The following is an 18,979-nucleotide window of genomic DNA, read 5'->3' as shown; positions in this document are numbered from 1 at the left end:
CAGGGACTTCAAGGAATATTCCCAAGCAGTTGCTGCTTCAGCCTTCCCCTCCCCCTCATGTTTCTGCACCAACTTGGGTGTGGTCCTATACCATCCTCAGTGTTTCAGGCACCATTGGTTCCTCCTCCCACCTTCCAAATCAAGGAGCAAAGTGCACATCCCTTGGACCACCCATTTCAGATATCTCCACTGGTGCCCCAAAATGAAAATTGACAATGGGGAAAAATTCATGGACTTTTAGGTGGACACAGGTGAAACACTGAATGTTTAAACTAATTTAAGTTTACTGGACCTGTCTTTAAAGTTATCAGCAAAGGTCAAATAAGCTCATGTTAGCTCTGTTGCAATTTGTTAATGATAGTTAATTTTGTCTGTCTCAAAGTTTCCATGGGTAATTAAGATAACTTTCAAGGTCCTTGGTAACCTGAAACTTTCCAAATAGGATGGGATGCTAAGGCTTTGATTATTGAACATAGGTTTGTGTTTTTAACTTCTTATTGCTGAGAAACTAAGGATATTTGGACCTATTGGAAAACATGCTTTGTACTTAATTGGTTCATGAATTTACCATCTAAAAAATTCTGATGTAAACACCTCTCAGTCGGCTACTAAGTCCTCAATTGGAGACTAAGGTTTCCTAAGAGTTAAAATTTTGCTAAGTTTACTTAAGACTGAGGAAAATAAAGAAAGCAATCCTGTATGTAGGAAAGTAGGAGGTATATAAGAAAGATATAAGGAATGGAAATACGTTTTGTTGAGGGTAGAAGAAAGTAATTTTGTCCTAAATGAGACTGGATATTTGGAAAGAAATGGCTTTGGGATAAAATTTGAAAGCAAAAGAAAGTTGTAGAAGGTTGAGATGAATGGAATTTTTATTTTTTACCTTTTTAAATGGTCTTTAACGTTTATTTGTTTTTGAGACAGAGACAGAGCAAGAACGGGGGAGGGCAGAGAGAGAGGGAGACACAGAACCAGAAGCAGGGTCCAGGCTCTGAGCCATCAGCCCAGAACCCAACACAGGGCTCGAACTCATGGACCATGAGATTGTGACCTGAGCCGAAGTCGGACGCCCAACCGACTGAGCCACCCAGGCGCCCCAAGAGATGAATGGAATTTTTAAAGTACACTGGTATAAGGTTGAAATTCTGCTTTTCTCTCTGCTCAAATGACAAAGTTTTCTTGAACTGTTGATCTGCTTTTGATAAGACAATGCAAACAAAGGTTTATCCTCTGGGAAAGTCAAAGTTTTAGGTTTCATCTTTTTCAGGTCTTTGATTACTTAGTTAAAACTTCTCAATGTTAAAGGAGCTAGGTTTTGATAACAACTGTATAATGCTATACATTCACCTTTGGGATCTTTCATTGCCACTTTGGTTAAATAAATAAAATTTTAAGATTTGTAATGATCTATAATCCTATTTAGGATGCACTTAGGACTTCTGAGGTTTTAACAAACTTCTCAGGATTTAAATGGTAAATGAAGTCTTCTTGACCAATTAGGCCCTTTTATTTGGGATGCTAAATTACTTGGACAGGCACTGTCATACAATTGTAAACCTTAGGTTGTATTGCACAGGTAAATGCTGTAACTGTCCAAATATATGCAATTCCTAAAGTTTTAATGTTTTGATATAAGGTCATCACTTAATATTCTGATTACTTGAAATGTTATGTGTCACAGAGATAACCAGATTTATTTGTCAACTGCAACATAATGAACTCTTGTCAGATCTTTACCAATGTCTATATCTGAGATTTTGTCATTTATAATCATTCTTATTCTCTCACAAAACATGTTTATCCTTCAAGGATATTTATAAAAAGGACTTTGGTACAAATACACGTATTCAACACCTTTAAGATTAATACTAAAATGGGTAAGAATTTCCAGAACTAAAAAGCTGCATTCAAATTGAACAAGAATTAGGCACATGGGATTAAATGAACTGAGGAAGATTATAGAGTTGTGATTCTTGTTGAAACTATTGCTGGTTCTCTAATGTTTCTTCTTCCAGATTAAAGAAACTTTCTCTTAAGATATCTATGATATACAAAAATGTCATAAAGTATTCATTTGTAAACTAAAGCATTTATATTTTCTCTACATAATTCCCCTGAAACTCAAAAACTCTCCATGAATACTCTTTCTTTTATGGCAATTACAATTGTTTGCATAAGTTCACTAAGAATCTGTTCATCTTGTAACAGGTCACCATTGGAAACACTGGTTATTTTACTAAGGCTTTGACTGGAATGTCATATTTGAGGGTGATTTTCATAGACTCAGATATGACCAGACAGCTTTAAGGAATTAGGGTTGGCCTTATTAAACATGGTGCCATAAAGCCTCTTGGAAATGTTGGTCTGGTGCCTTGCTTACAGAGTTCCCAGTATCCTCACCAGGTGAGTAAAGAAGGTCACTTCCTGGCAGGTGCAGGGACCTCAGGATATCTTGGAGAACACATGAAGAGGAATTTGCCCAATTCTACAGTTATTGCAGGCCTGTCTGATGGCAAGTATTTGGCTTGGTTTCTAGCCTGGAGAGGCTACTAAAAGTTCAACCTGGAGATTCCTTATAAAAGGTTCCAGTAAAGCAAACTTTAAAAGGTTCTCATGATCAATCGCTATTCTTGCTGAGCTTATGTAAATAATTAGGCCAGATTCGTTAAGACTGGATTTGTTCTACAAATGCATTGGTCTCAATTTGGCTATCTCTGGAAAGGAGGGATTTTTAGAGAGAACAACTATGTTTCAACAATACACCGTTATGGATGTTAAGTTCTAGTTATGATTGTCTTTAAATGTTTGTCGTTTGCCTAAACTAGACAACTTGAGGTAAACTTCAGAAAAAATTGTCACAGTATTTTATGTATAGGCAGTCTTCTGTGCTTGTTATTCTATGGGGATAATAATAAGACCTCATGGGCATATGATTATTTAAACAACTGGAAAACAGGATGGATCTCTAAATATGCAAACCATATCTTCCCTAAACCTGATCTGACAGTTACCAGAATCCCGCGCCTTTCGAAGACTTGGAGGTGGACTTTACAGACTTACAACCAAATAGAGGATTCAGTTTCAGGTATCACCGCATGGATCCAGCACTCCAGATTTAAGAAGGCCAACTCAGAGGAACCCTCAACCTGGCAAGGTGATCCAGATCCAGTCAACACGCTTAAGTTGACCCTCAAAAAGACACTGGCCCCTGAGATCTTCAGCGCTACCCCAGCCACACCCCAGAAGCTGGTTGGCCTGCGCGCAGCAGAAGCTTTAGGAATCAACATGTTGACCGAGCCCAGGTGTTTGGATGCAACTCTGCCAGCCCTTGCCCCTTGCTGGCATCATAGTCCTGGTCTTACTTCTTACTGTTGGGCTGACAGAGACTACACCAACAAGCTGGGCGTGAGACAAAAGATGCATGCTGGGTCTCACATACCTCCTCTGGACGGGAAGATTATTAAGTATTGCCTGTATATTATGGTAACCACTCTCACTCTCACAGCTGCCTCTTACCCATTTTGCCCCCAGGATTGTTATATGACAATATGGGGGTTAAGGGCGTTCAGCTCCTTCACCTCCTTCCACAAAGATTACTATTATGGAAAAACACCAACTATCTGTCAGTCACCCAGTGCCCCAAGGACTAAGTATTGGACCATAGTGATAACTCAAAATGTCAGGAACCCATGTCACAACAAAGGCCTCCAGAGATGGAATAGAGCTTGCTACACTTACTTTCCTGAATGGGGGATCTCATGAGGGGGAGGGGCGCATGACTGGGCCCTTCAAAAGTTTATAAAGGATACCCAGGACAGGGAAATACAAGCCATAAAGGCGACCACTCCCCAGGCAGCCTACCAGGGTTTGAAACTTTCAGCCCTCAATCAGATGCTTACCAATTCTCCACTTCAGTGTTGGGCCAACACAACTCTACAAGTCCTCCATAAAACAGATACACCCAAACCTACCAGATGTGCTTGCCCCTCAGGCAAATGGCTTACTTAGCCACTACTATACCTTTGACCTGGGAACCTCCTGAAAATCTCAAAACCAACACCTCTGTCTTATTGGACCCCTGGCCACTGGGGTCCATCTCACAAATGCCAACAATCTAATCTGTACAGTCCCTGAAGGTATGATTGGTACCTCTCTATGCGGAAGAAATATAAACTTAAAGAGGAATTCAAACCTATGTTTAACCCCTGGGGTGTTCTATCTGTGTTCTAATTCGGCCTACTGATGCTTAGAGGCCAGCTGGACTCAGATATGTTATTTCATCTTCCTAACCCCAGAGATATCCATATACACTGAAGATCGGCTCCTAACAGACTTTAGCCCCAAGTCCCGGACTAAACGAGCAATCCTGCTACCTATTCTGATAGGAGCAGGAATTGTGACAGGAATAGGAACTGGAATAGGGGGAGTAAGTTCATCTATAGGACTATACCATAGACTATCTCAAGAGCTAAATGAAGACATGGAACGGGTGGCAGATTAGCTGGTAACCTTACAAAGCCAAATAAACTCTCTGGCGGCAGTGACTCTCCAAAATAGGCAAGCCCTTGACCTCCTCACTTCAGGAAAAGGAGGGACTTGCATCTTTCTGGGGGAGGAATGTTGCTATTTCATAAACCAGTCAGGAATAATTACAACTAAGGTTAAGGAACCCAAGGAAAGAATTCAACATAGACAACAGGAAAGTATCAATCAATGGAAAGGATGGGATCTCACAGATTGGGCATCCTGGCTTCCTGTCCTGGCAGGGCCCCTCCTCGCCATAATTTTACTTGTATCCATCAGCCCCTGTATATTGAATGCTGTGGTATGTTTTATTGAAAACACTATTGCTTACCAAACTACTGCATGTATCTTAGCCTTCAGAGAGTACCAACCTGTAAAACTGAAAGGTGATGCCTACTAAAAGTATTTTTTAAAGGCATCAAAGGGGGGAATATTGGAAAAGTGAATAAAGTATGCCAAAGATAGGGATAAAATGGGGATAAAACAAACTCTGGTCTCTAGTTTACAGACCCCTCCTCCGGGTTCTTCTTCCTTTGTTTGCTGTGTGCACGAAAACCCCCACAGATATGGAAGCTGATGACTATAAATTACCCTCCCCACTTGCATTCGGCGTTCACACTTTGGATAAATGGTCTCCTCTGAGCCTGCCGGTGTTAAATAAATCTCTGATCCATCAAGATCTCTGAGTGCTGCTTGGTTTTTCTGGCAACGTTCCAGCCTGGTTCTGTAACAATTTTAAAAGAAAAAACAAATGTAACAAATGTAAAAACAAATAGCCACTACTAGGCCAGGAGATAGTCTAACCATATCATAGAATAAATCAGTGGTAAAACTCCCAGTGCTGTTTCAAAAGTAAAGATTGACCTAGTGCACATTTTGTTTTTAAAAAACAAACTTATTTTTTTTAAAGTTTATTTATTTATTTTGATAGACGGAAACAGAGAACACAGTGGAGGAGGGACACAGATGGAGAGAGAGAATCCCAAGCAGACTCCACACTGTCAGCACAGAGCTCAATGTGGGGCTTGAACCCACAAATTGTGAGATCATGGGTTTAACCTGAGCCACAGTCCAGAGCTGGAAACAACTGAATGAGCCTCCCAGGTGCCTCCCAAAAGTTTTTATTTAAATTCCAGTTAGTTAACATGTAATATTTGTCTCAGGTATAGAATGTGGTGATGCAATACTGTCATACAACACCTAGTGCTAATCACAAATTCTCTCCTCAATCCCTATCACCTGCTTAATACATATTCCCGCCCCCCCCCCCCCATATTCTTGAGTTGTTTAACAGGATTTAGACCACTTGAGCACTTAGACAAGGAACTGATTTGGAGCCAGAGAACTGAGGATGCCTACCCTTTTTGGCCCTTGTGAACTAGGACTGGGACTCTCTCAACTTAGGATAATTTTTGCCCCCATTCACATTTCATTCTCCTTTGCCAAGCCCCTTTATGAATATACATGCACACTGAGCTTAAAACTTTCCCAATTTTGGGGGCATCTGGGTGGCTTGGTTGGTTAAGCATCCAACTTTGGTTCAGGCCATAATCTCATTATTTGTGAGTTTGATCACTGCATTGGGCTCTGCACTGACCATGCAGAGCCTGCTTGGGATTCTCTCTCTTTCTCTTTCAAAATAAATAAATAAACTTGAAAAAAAATTCTGATTTTGTTGTTCATGGAGATAGTGCTTTGCGAAATATCCCCGGTGTTTTCCTTATCTTTTGAAAATACACTCCTTCATTTTCCATTCTTAGGCTTGATTATGTCTTTTGGCTTGATGGCCACCAAGATGTGAACCCAGTTTTGAGATTACAATATGAATGTGATTGCATGAGTATTATATTATGGTAGCAAAACTATCTTCCCACATTGTGTGAAGTCCTATGTGTTGTAACCTCCTTCCATTCCCTCCTTGTTTCACATCAACTGAAATTGATATATGTATCACTATGCTCTGCTTTTAACATGGCTTCTTAAAGGTAGGTATTGAGTGAGTACCTGGGGCATTAGGATGGTTGGAATCCCTGTTAGGAGATATATCCGTAGCAAGTGAGGGAGGCAGGCATAGGACAAGGGTGAAGCTTCCCCACAGTATGGCTATACCTGAGGCCCTGGGAATGCCATGGAAAACTGAGGGAAAAGGAAAGGTCTTTGTATCTAGTCAGTGGCTACAGAATTCCCCTGAAAGGGGCATAAAATCAGATTCAGCAGCCCAGTGTACATCCCATAGAAAATGCGGGTGTGAGTCATCATCAGCAGGTAGGTATTGTGGCCTTAATTGGGAACCTGTGTTGAATATCAATATATCCACTCCACAGACAATCAAATATTACAATAGATAATGTAATATATGCAGATTTCCCTGAAGGAATTTACATAGAAAACTATTATGGGGTGAATATTATTTTCCTTGTTTTAAAATCTGAGTTACTTAAAGGTGACATTGATTAAATGGGATATGACATGTCATGCTCCCCATGTGTGGAAGAGCTAGAATTTGAAGAAATGAATATCTAATTCACATGTCCTTTTGACCACTATGTTGTGTAATAAGTATTCATTGTTAATACTATGCACTAAATGAAATGATAATCTAATCAGCCCAACTCCATTGACAGATATGACAGATGTTATAGGACAATGGGTCAATCAAAAGACACTGTGGGCTGGTATGGGGTCAACAGTAACTTGTCTCTCTTACTTCTGTCTGGTCCTACATCTGTGTCCATTCATTTTCTACCTGTTGTGAGTAGGATGATGACTTAAAACCAGAGATAAAGTCATGATCCTTGTTTTCAAAAGACAGATTCAGGGGTAATTAATCTTAAAGAAAACATATAAGTCACATTATCACATAGAAATGGGTCAGGATAGGGGCTCCTGGTGGCTCAGTTGGTTGAGCGTCCAACTTCAGCTCAGTTCATGGTCTCTCAGTTAATGAGTTTGAGCCCTGCATCAGGCTCTGTGCTAACAAACAGCTAAGAGCCTGGAGCCTGCTTTGGATTCTGTATCTCCCTCTCTCTCTCCCCCTCCCCTGCTCATGCTCTGCCTCTCTCTGTCTTTCAAAAATAAGTAAATGTTAAAAAAAAAGACATGGGTCAAGGTCTAGCTGGAGCCATTGGGGGTCAAAATCACTTTTAGTTCTGTGTTTGCTAGAGATAGAAACAATTGAATGTCAATTTCAATGTCCTTTAAAATCATTATAGTGTTGGTAAAATGGTATATTTAACAAAAATTGATGTCTACATCATACTGAATGTTATTTTTTTTTATTTTGTACATTTAATAGAAAGATCAACTGTGTGGAAATAGGTTCTACTTATGTAAATGGGTTAGAAAAAAGCTTAAGGAAGAAAACCGCCACCACAGGGTGAAAGTGCCTAAGGTTAGCTAGCAAGATATTGTGATGGAATCACGAGTAACTTGTTCTATCACCTGCAGGAAATTACTTTCCATTTAATGTCAAAATACTATTGTACTTTGATCATAAACTCCACTTGCCCCCCAGACCCTTTGCTTCTTACACATACAAGTTAAAGATTACTGTCTGATTGTTTTCTCCACATCCACACGTGTAAGATCTTGTTTTCTTCATGTTTACCACGTGGCTAATATCTTGTGAGCTCAATAAATACAGAGATTAAACCCCTGTTCAGGGCTTTTGCCTCCTCTCAGACATTAGCCTCTCTCATATTCAATTCTCTGTTCACTCTCTTGCTGGACAAGAGAGAACTCCTGATTCAAAGTCTGTGACAATCAACCACCTGATTAAACAACAATTAGGAAAATGATATATTGTTTGTTTCTATTGGTAAAATGTTTAATTACAGAAATTTATTTGCAGTTAGCAGGGATGAACTTCATTAACAACTCCATGTAGTTTTCCTGGCCCATGCTATAACAAAAACATTTCTAATTTCTGAGATGATTCCTTCAAGCATATTATCCTTCAGTGTATCATAGTTTTTGAACAACATAGAAAAAAAGTAAATAATCAACAACACATGTAACATTGGCTCTTTTAATGCCACAACACAATGGCCTAGAGTCCCTCTTAAAAGAAACTGAGAATCAAATTGTGTTTAATTTAAAACATGTTAAATGTACTTCCATCAAAGATGGAGACTCTGACATGTTCCACCTGGCATATTCCATGCAAGGCTGGAATATGCCAGCCTTTAGAGAATGGTGATGGGTTCACATCACGAGATGTCTCAGAAAACTGACAGCCCGAGATTCACCACAGTGAAGCCCTGCCTTTGGAACTCATGTCTCTTTCGGCTATCATTTCATGAATCTTATCCACCTCCTTGCCTGAATGGAAACCAAACACTAATTTTCTTAACTGGAACTGCTAAACTTTTCCCTTTCTCTGTTTTTCAGGGTCAGTCTGTGGACATGATAAACTCCTTGTCCTTGGGATATTTCTCTCCCTGTTAACACATTTGAGGCACCTGAGTGGCTTAGTTGGTTAAGCGTTTGACTTTGGCTCAGGTTGTGGTCTCATGGCTCACTGCTGTCAGTGTGGGACCCCTTTGGATCCTCTATCACCCTCCCTTTCTGTCCATCCCTTGTTCAAGCTCTCTCTCTCTCTCCCAAAAATAAAATAAACACACACACACACAGATAGATAGATAGGTACATATACACACATATACGTATATACATATTTTTTAAGTTTCATGATAAAAAGATATTGAATAAATTCCCCCCTCATTGAAATGATTTACTAAACTACTGACTACTTCCTCAAGTACTGACTATATGATAAACTACTGACTACAAGAACCATAGTTTTTCTTCCGGCTGGAATTCTTGTCCCCAGCCATGTGCCCAATCCATCTTTCTTCTCATGATCCAATTTCTCTCACTTATTCTTATAGCCATACTTTTGGCTTTGTTGTCACCTAAAACTAAATCTTATCTTAAATTACTATTTTAAGCCACTAAACTTTCATGTGTCTCTTCCTATCAATCCATATAGCACAAATAGTCCTATAATAAACAACACAGTTCTATAAAATAACCCTGCTTTTTTTTTTAACTCTGGAATTTTAGTCATTGTTTGCTTCACTTCCCTACTATATGTTGATTTGTCTTCTTAACAGTCTGAGACTCAAAAGTGCATTCTGTCCTTGCATTTATTCCCAACTCTATCCACAGACCTAAGTCTCAACCCAAAATGAACCCTGTCTTTCACTGTATGAGCCTGAGCACTAACAGCTGAGTGGTCTTTTTTAAAAAAAATTAATTTATTTAAATTCAAGTTAGTCAACACATAGTGCAATATTGGTTTCAGGAGTAGAAGCCAGTGATCCATCTCTTACCTATAATACCCAGTGCTCATCCCAACAAGTGATCTCCTTAATACCCATCACCCATTTAGCCCACCCACCCACCCACCCACCTCTAGCAACCCTCCTTTTGTTCTGTGTATTTAAGACTCTCTTATGGTTTGCCTCCATCTCTGTTTTTATCTTATCTTTCCTTACCTTCCCTTACATTCATGAGTTGAGTTTCTCAAATTCTGCATATGAGTGAAATCATGTAGTTGTAATTCTCTGACTGACTTATTTCACTTAGCACGATACACTCTAGTTCCATCCATGTTGTTGAGAATGCAATATTTCATTATTTTTTATCACTGTGTGTGTGTATATGTATGTGTATATATATATATATATACACACACACACATACACATATATACATATATATGCATTATACATATATACATATATATATATATATTATTTCACTTAGCACGATACACTCTAGTTCCATCCATGTTGTTGAGAATGCAATATTTCATTATTTTTGATCACTGTGTGTGTGTGTGTATATATATATATACATATATACATATATATACATATACATCTATACATATGTACACATACATATATATATATATATATATATATATATATATATATCACATCTTCTTTATCCCTTCATCAGTTAATAAATGGGTAGAAGACATGAATAAACACTTTTCCAAAGGAGACATCAGATGGCCCACAGACACATGGACAGATGCTCAGCATAACTTATCATCAGGGAAATACAAATCAAAACCATGATGAGATACCACCTGACAGCTGAGTGGTCTTAAAGCTGTGGGCAAGACCAGCAGCTTAGTTTCACAATATATCAGTGTTATCCTATTTCAACCAGGCACTCCTTTTGCACCCAATTTCACCTGTCTTCAGACACCTATCAATTCCATTAAAAAAATGAATTTGGTGGGGCGCCTGGGTGGCTCAGTCAGTTGAGCGTCTGACTTTGGCTCAGGTCATGATCTCACAGTTGGTGAGTTCGAGCCCCGCATCAGGCTTTGTGCTGACAGCTTGGAGCCTGCTTCAGATTCTGTGTCCCCCTCTCTCTCCACCCCACACCTGCTTATGCTCTGTCTCTCTCTGTCTTTCAAAAATGAATAAACATAAAAAAATTAAAAATAATGAATTTGGAATGCCATTGCCACTTTCTTCAAACCTAAAGGAGAGCAGCTGACCTTATCTCAGAAACACAAGCCATGTAAGTCCTCAGGTGAAAGTGTGTACAAGTCCCAACTATTTCTTTGAATGCCCATCAGATTGCAATATCCACTCCCTTCAGCCTTTCACAGTAAATATTTTTGTTTTCCTATTGAATGTTGATTTGAATAACATTTGCCTCAAATCGTTCTCTTTTCAACTTTGGACTGTCAGTTATTACCTGTATGTCCATTCTTCAAACTTTTGCTCACTAATGCATTCTTACTAGAAGTGTTCAAACCTACTCATATGTTAAAATCTTACATCTTGCAAAAATGCAGTGATCCCTCCAATATAGACACTTTTATCTCAGTCTTTCATAGTTTCATTTCTCAGGGTAATTGTTTGCATACACACAATTGCTTTCCTTTCCTTGCAATCTACTCCCAGTGAAAAGAAGCTTCCATTTCCAGGAACAACAGCAACTTCTGAGTTGGGAACTTCCATGTAACCTCTTAATCCTTACCTTCTATGCTCACCACCTCCTCCTTCCAAAACATTTTCTTCCCTTAGAAGAGTCTACACAGCCACCTTACAAATATCTTTCCATCTCTATGGCTGTTCCTTCTTGGTTCACCTTTAGGTACTTCTACTCCACTTAAAATTTGTGATTTGCAATTCCTCCATGCTCTATCATTTTCAAATATGACCTATATGTTTTTTAAAAACCTCCAAATTTTGGCTTTCATTCAGGCTACTCCTCTGAGCTCCAGTTTCAGGCATCCAAACGTCCACTTGGCATCAAGTTTTGAAATCTCTCATATATGGTCAATAATCTTTTGGAAAGACATACACAGAGCTATGTACCTATCAAGTTTAAAATTAGAAGAAGCTTTTGGCTAGATAACAGAAGTCTGCTTAAATATAAGGCACATAATATATTGATCAGTGATGAACATCTGAAAGGTAAGATATTTGTTTGTTTCTTGATATTCCATCCAAAAGCCCGGAACAATGATAATTCCCTTCCTATATCACCCATTTCCTGTTCTATCTCAGATTCCAATGCCTCCTTTTCCTTTTATTCAACATTTGAAACAGTTGGATCTGATAACGACTAACAACAGTCCTCACAGGTCAAATTCTGGGAGAAGAAGAAATGAAGGCTGGAAGAAAGAGGGTGAAAAGAATGAAAAACATGCGGTGAGAAGAAATTTCATGATTAAAGGGTTAAAGTACACTTACTCTTAAAGCTTGGGGGTAGATGTGGAACATATGAATCTGTGAAGGGACCTCAAAATGGCCCCACTGCAAGGAAATTAGTGAATGAGTCCAGAATTTTCACTCTTAACCTCACCATCTGGGAGGATTTTCCTGTGCTGAGTTGCATAATCAAACCTAAAATCAAGCCAAGCTCCTCTCTCATGTGGACTACTGCTATGGCTCCAACAATTCTTGATTTCTTTCACTCCTTTCTCTAAATAGCATTGAGATTTGCAAATGAAAAATATATAATGTCATATCCTATTTGATACCCTTTGATAATCATTTTCTTGGTGTAAAATCCAAAAACCCTAATAGGGCTTTTAATGACCTACAGGGACTAGCCTTTCTCTACAAACTTATCTCCTTCCATCCTCAAGTCTGCAGGCTTCTTCTCCTGACATTCATACCACGCTCTCTGCCTGAGCTACTACTTCCATTCTTTTCTCCTCACCCTTAAAGTGTAGGTTAAAGTACAATATAAACTTAGAAAGTTCTCCTAACCCTCTATGTTGATTCAGACCTTATTGTTCCATGTAGATGCATTATCTTCCACTTTGTTTCACAGCAAACATCACAAATAGTTATAAGTCAATTATTCCTTTTATAAGTCATTACATCTCTCTCTCCTTCAAAAGTAAAGGCTCCACTAAGGCAAAACCTTCCTTGGCCATTTCTTTACCATTATGTCCCAGGGGAATTCAGGCTGAAGCAGGCGATTAGCTAGATAGAGTCCTTGAACATATTTGTGGAATTAATGAATGAAATAGTAGGCAGGATTACTAGAGGTCTTCTAAATATTGGATGAATAAAAGAAATTTTGGGGGCACCTGAGTTTCTCAGTGGATTAAGCATCTGACTCTTGATTTCAGATCAGGTCATGATCTCACAGTTCTTGAGATAGAGCCCTCCCACCCCCGTCAGGCTCTGTGGTGACAGTACACAGCTTACCTGGGATTATCTTTCCCTCTCTCTCTCTCTTCCCCTCCCCAACTCTCAAAATGAATAAACAAACAAAAAAGAAACATTGACCTCTCTTCCCTTCTTTTCCTTTCCCTTTCCTTCCTTTTTTTTCCCTCTATCCCTGCTTGCTTGTATGCTTGCTTCCTTTGTCTCTTTGTTTCTTTCTTCCTTCTCTCTCTGTCTCCTTTGTTTTGTCTTTCCTTGTCCTCCCCTCTCCACCTGTCTCTCTGCCTCCACCTATGCCTCCCTCCCTCTGTCTTCCTCCTTCCCTTCCTTCCTTCCTTTCATAGAATTTTATTAAACACAAAAAATATGTAAAGTCTAAGTTACTGTAGATAAATCTTTGGCACTTCAAAATTCTTTCTTTGTTCTTTCACTAGGAGATAATTTAAGTCAATGATCATTATATACCTTCATTCATTTATTCCAATAAATATATTTTATTAAATAGGTGCAGGCTGAATGTGGGGCTTTAACTCATGACCCTGAGATAAAGACCTGAGCTGAAATCAAGAGTCAGATGCGTAACCCACTGAACCACCCACAAGCCCCATTCCACAAACATTTAAAAAGCACCAATAGCACCAGGAACTGAATTTATAAGGCCAATCTCCTAACAATGCTTAAAAGATGTATAACATGCTGCATTCATGAGGAATATTACTGAAAAATCTGAAAGTAATGTTTGAAATCATCATGTCCTGGAACTATACAATTAGATTCTCATTAGAAGATGAAAGAACAGGGGCGCCTGGGTGGCTCAGTCGGTTAAGCGGCCGTGTTCAGCTCAGGTCATGATCTCGCGGTCTGTGAGTTCGAGCCCCGCATCAGGCTCTGTGCTGACAGCTCAGAGCCTGGAGCCTGTTTCAGATTCTGTGTCTCCCTCTCTCTGACCCTCCCCCGTTCATGCTCTGTCTCTCTCTGTCTCAAAAATAAATAAACGTAAAAAAAAAAAGAAGATGAAAGAACATGTCAAAGGACAAAATTCCCCCCAAAACGATTTGATAGAGGCAATTTATTTTCTGAGCAGTTGTTGGCAAGAGGCCATGAAAAAACTTTCATTATGGCTTGTTGAATTTAACATAGTGCCAAGGGTGACATTCAAGTTTGAAGTCTCTGAACCTTTCACTCATGCATTCCCAAACTTAATCTATGGCATGTTCTGTGCTAATTTTCCTTACCTAATAAAGAAACTGCCCTCCACTTTTCCTCCATAGATATCACACTTTTTTCTCATGAGTTTTCTAACAGCCTCTTTGAATTCTTGATTCCTCAAGCTGTAGATAATAGGGTTCAGAAGTGGGGTGACCACAGTGTAGAAGACAGAAATAATCTTGTTGATTTCAGGTGACAGGTGGTCATTGGGGCGAACATACATGGAGATCATGGTGCCATAGTAGATAGTGACAACAGCCAAATGGGAGCCACATGTGGAAAAGGTCTTCATCCGGCCAGAGCCTGAAGGAATTCTCAATATGGTGGACACAATGAAAACATAGGATACAAGTGTGAGAAAAAAGCAAATGCACAACACTGCAATTGACAGAATAAAGATGACCATCCTGGTGATATACACACTGGAACATGAGAGCTGCATGAGGGGAGGGAGGTCACAGAAGAAATGATTGATCTGGTTAGGCCCACAGAAATCCAACTTGGAAATCATTAGGGAGGGCAGAAGCCCTGTGCCAACACCTGTCAACCAGGAGATTGCCACTAACTTGGTGCAGATCTCAGGACTCATCAGGGAAGAGTAGTGGAGTGGGCTGTAGATGGCCAGATATCGGTCATAGGCCATCATGGCCAGAAGAAAACACTCAGTAGCTCCAAAGAACACAAAGAAGTAAAGCTGTGTCATACAGGTGGAGAAGGAGATGACTTGTCCATTGGAGAACAGGTTGGCTAGGAGAAGGGGCACAATAGTGAATGTATAGCAGATCTCCAGAAAGGAGAGGTGTTTGAGAAATATGTACATAGGCAAGCGGAGTCGCTGGTCCTGGCTCACCACTGTAATAATGACAACATTCCCTGTTACTGTGAGAAAGTAGATGAACAAGAAGATGGCAAAGAGTAGTGTCTGCCATTCAAGAAGGTTCTGGAATCCTAAAAGCCGAAACTCAGTGACACTGGACACATTTAGAGGCTTCATTACCTGTGGAAGGGAAAATATTTTGGAAAACCACTACACAAATCATGCAAATATTTGCAGCTATTGATGTTTAGAGCTTCAGAGATGATTAAAAGTAGTTCAGAACTTTATATACAACACTTTGTTGGGAAAAATGCATAATTTCATCTTGATTTTATGCAAAAATATTTTTCATATCACAAGCTGAATGTGGATGTTAGATCTTGGAAAGAACCTCAGCAAATTCCATGCATTGTGTTTTCTGAAATTTAGAAGTCTCTGGTCCAAAGATTAAAAAAAAATAAAAACAATAATAATAAAACTACAATAACAAAACAAAATGAAAAAAATCTCTGATGGACATCAAACTTGGAAACTAAGAATAGCAACAACAACACTTTTTTAAAGCAGGTACATATGGAAGCAATGGTTTTCTTTTCTCACCTATGGGTTTTGTCTGATAAAGAAGTCAGACAAAGCATATCTCCTATGACATCTTGGGGAAATTTATCCATTCTCCTCACAAAGAGTATTTATGGATGCTTTGCTCTCTCTGTCTCTCTCTGTCTCTCTGTGTGCACGTGCGTGCGTGTGTGTGTGTGTGTCTGTGTGCATGTGCATGTAAAGCTTTGTGCTGAGCTAACCTGTATGTCCACTGTTGTCCTTTCTTGCCCAGGTGGATACAATGCTCAGCCACTGTAATCACTCTTTGTTATATACATTTAATGTGTCACTTTTCTTTACTTTCCTTTTCTTCATTGTCAGAGCTAGTCCTGGTTAAAGGCAACATCCACCTGCCATACATGAGCTTCCATGCAATAAAGGAAATGAGAGACAACACATAATGTTGCTATTTCAAAATTCATAACCAATAACTCCAGTGTGTCTCTAGTGCCATGGAACAATGAGTGCACACTTCCTGCATCTATTTACTCTTCCAGTCTCCTCAGTGACTATTTCATATGTGTTTTTCTCTTTTTGAACTTTCAACACTTCCTTGTCTATCTATGCCTTTGGCAAAGTTCTGAAGAGAACACTAAAATCCTCCAATGGGAATATCCAAATGCTCAGACCACTAAATTCCCTAACCTCCTTTTGTTCCTCTGTGTCTGTTTCCTACGACTTACTCCAAATAAGAGGGCCACTTCTTCTCACCTGGATTCTTTGATAGTCTCCTTACAGCCCTCTGTATCCATCTGCCCTGGTTCAGGAAATTCTCAATAAAGCAGCCAGAATGAGACTTTGAAACACAGTGCAGAGTGTGTCACTCCTCCACTCAAAGCCAACAGTGGCACTCAGCCTCCAGAGTGTCATGGGAGCATACGGTCCTGTGAATCATTCCTGACAAGTGAATAAAATAACGTGGCCAACCGATTTATCCACGCATCAGGAACCAATTGTTCTGTCAATTCAGTGTTGTTTTAGTTTACTAGTTTTGCTGTCTTCTGTTTCCTCCTTATATACTTGAGCAAAATCTTTAGGAAGATTATCTTCATTTGACCAGGAAAAATTCATATAGAATGAAAATGATACTGTAACAAAATCTATGCCCTTGTTATCAGGGATATAATATTGGATGTGTCTTATACATCTTGAACTATATAATATGTGATTACTTAAAGCCTAAGAAAGAAAAGCCAAAGACTTCACAGTGTATGAGACCCTACTTGTTGTCTCCTCCCATCTCCTCTGCAATCTCTTTGTATACTTTTTCCTATTCTGCTTCCAGAATTCCAGCTCCCTCAGTATTGTTCAAACAACATGGGTCTTTTTTTTTTTTTTTTTTTTTTGAGAGAGCATGAACCAGGGAGAGGGGCAGAGGGAGAGAGAGAATACCAATCAGGCTGCACACTAAGTGCAGAACCCAACACAGGGCTCAATCTCACGACTGGGATCATGACCTGAGACCAAATCAAGAGTGTGATGCTCAACTGACTGAGCCACCTAGGTGCCCCAAATAGCATAAGTCTTGACTCCCTTTCTATTCAACACATTCAGTTTTTTGGGACATTATACCTGTATATTTCTAAGTGGCTTATATCCTTTCAGTCTGCTCAGATATCACCAATTCCATGACACCTTCTCTAAGCCATTGTGGGAGCTTAGGACATCAATTCAAGATTCAAATGCTAGAAGTACCTTAATTATACTGAAGTAAAAAAAAATATTTAAAAATATAAAATAAAACAAATAAAAATGAAAAGGTCTGCCTCCCAAAATGCTGAGTCCACTTTAGCATCCAGTATAAGCTTAGATGTAATTCTGTAGCTCTTTTTGAAATTATATGAAAATAAACATTAAAAAATGTTATTGTTGTGGGGTGCCTGAGTGGCTCAGTCAGTTAAGCATCTGACTTCTGCTCAAGTCATGATCTCACAGCTTATGAGTTTGATCCTCACACCAGGCTCTGTGCTGACAGCTCAGCTCATAGCTTGGAGCCTGCTTTGGATTCTGAGTCTCCCTCTTTCTCTGCCTGTCCCCCGCTCACACCCTCTCTCTTTCAAAAATAAATAAACATTAAAAAATAATTTTAAAAATGTTATTATTGCAATCTTGCCTAGGACCAACTAAATGGCCTTTGACTCCCTAAGAATTCTTTCTTGATTACTTTCTGTTACTACAGATTTATATGCTAGGCAATTGAGGTAAAATCATTTACTTAGTTTTTACATCAGCAAAGGCTCCAACTGCCTTGGTAGTGAGGAATAATTTATTGAAGTCTATAATTTTAGAATTCAACATCAACAACCAAAGCAAACACCACAATAGCGTCACGTGACACTAAAATATACACCATGTTGATTTCCATCTGAAAATGTGCCTGTCTACATGAACCTCCCTTACCTGTCTTTCTTCCCAACGTGGAGAGCCCTAATGTGCCACTGCTCCACAACCTGCCTTGCCCTCTTCATACCCAAATTTGGGCTTTCCTCCTGCAAGTTGGAATTTGCCATGTCCTCTGCTGGGGTTTGATGCTGGGTGAAGCAGGCTTTTCCTCTCAATAACTGGGTATCTTGGGGACCTGACCCTTCTGAGAATCCTGGTCCCCAGATATTTTTCTGTAATTTGTTGATCAAGTTAGTAAACAATGGAATGAATCTTCTGAGATTCAACTCTGCCCACTGAGGCTTGGATATCTATAATACATTCAGGATAGATGAATTTTTACATTCTTTTGGAGTTTTTTTTTTTAAATTAGAATTTGTCTCAAAAATTGAATCAAACAAGAATTCTTTGCTAAAATATTGCAAGCAGGCAAATGGTGAATCACCCATCCTGAGAATTGGACATTTGACAGTCACTTTTTGTTAAGTGGCATTTTGCCATCATATTTTAATTGCAATTACATCTAAATGAAAAGCAAAAACATAATTTATGATTGAAATTTAATTAATTCATGCAACAAAAGCAGTCAGCACCCAAGCTTAATCTAAATGTGACTCTGTCAGTTTAACAACAACAAAAATATGCAGTATCTGAGTTTGTCTGAGAGGTTGTCTTAGTTTGGGTTTTGGAAGATGGAATTGGAACGGAAAAGGTTCTCAATCTGCCTGTGGCATAGCAAGACTAAAAACAAAACCAAACAGAAGATGTGCCAAATATATACAATGGAATATGA

The 18,979-nt window shown here is 39.2% G+C and overlaps 1 protein-coding gene across 1 annotated transcript; it reads right to left on the bottom strand.

Moving 5' to 3' along the window:
• Positions 1–14,409: 14,409 nt before the first annotated feature.
• Positions 14,410–15,381, bottom strand: OR11L1 (olfactory receptor family 11 subfamily L member 1). Its single transcript, XM_025920155.1, has one exon. It carries the CDS (start codon positions 15,379–15,381, stop codon positions 14,410–14,412), a length of 972 nt encoding a protein of 323 aa, XP_025775940.1.
• Between the last annotated feature and the right edge of the window lie 3,598 nt (positions 15,382–18,979).

Source organism: Puma concolor, chromosome A1 (assembly GCF_028749965.1).
Source record: "Puma concolor isolate L17-30 chromosome A1, mPumCon1.1.hap2, whole genome shotgun sequence".
Taxonomy (NCBI): Eukaryota; Metazoa; Chordata; class Mammalia; order Carnivora; family Felidae; genus Puma; species Puma concolor.
This window is presented reverse-complemented; position numbering and strand designations above follow the sequence as displayed.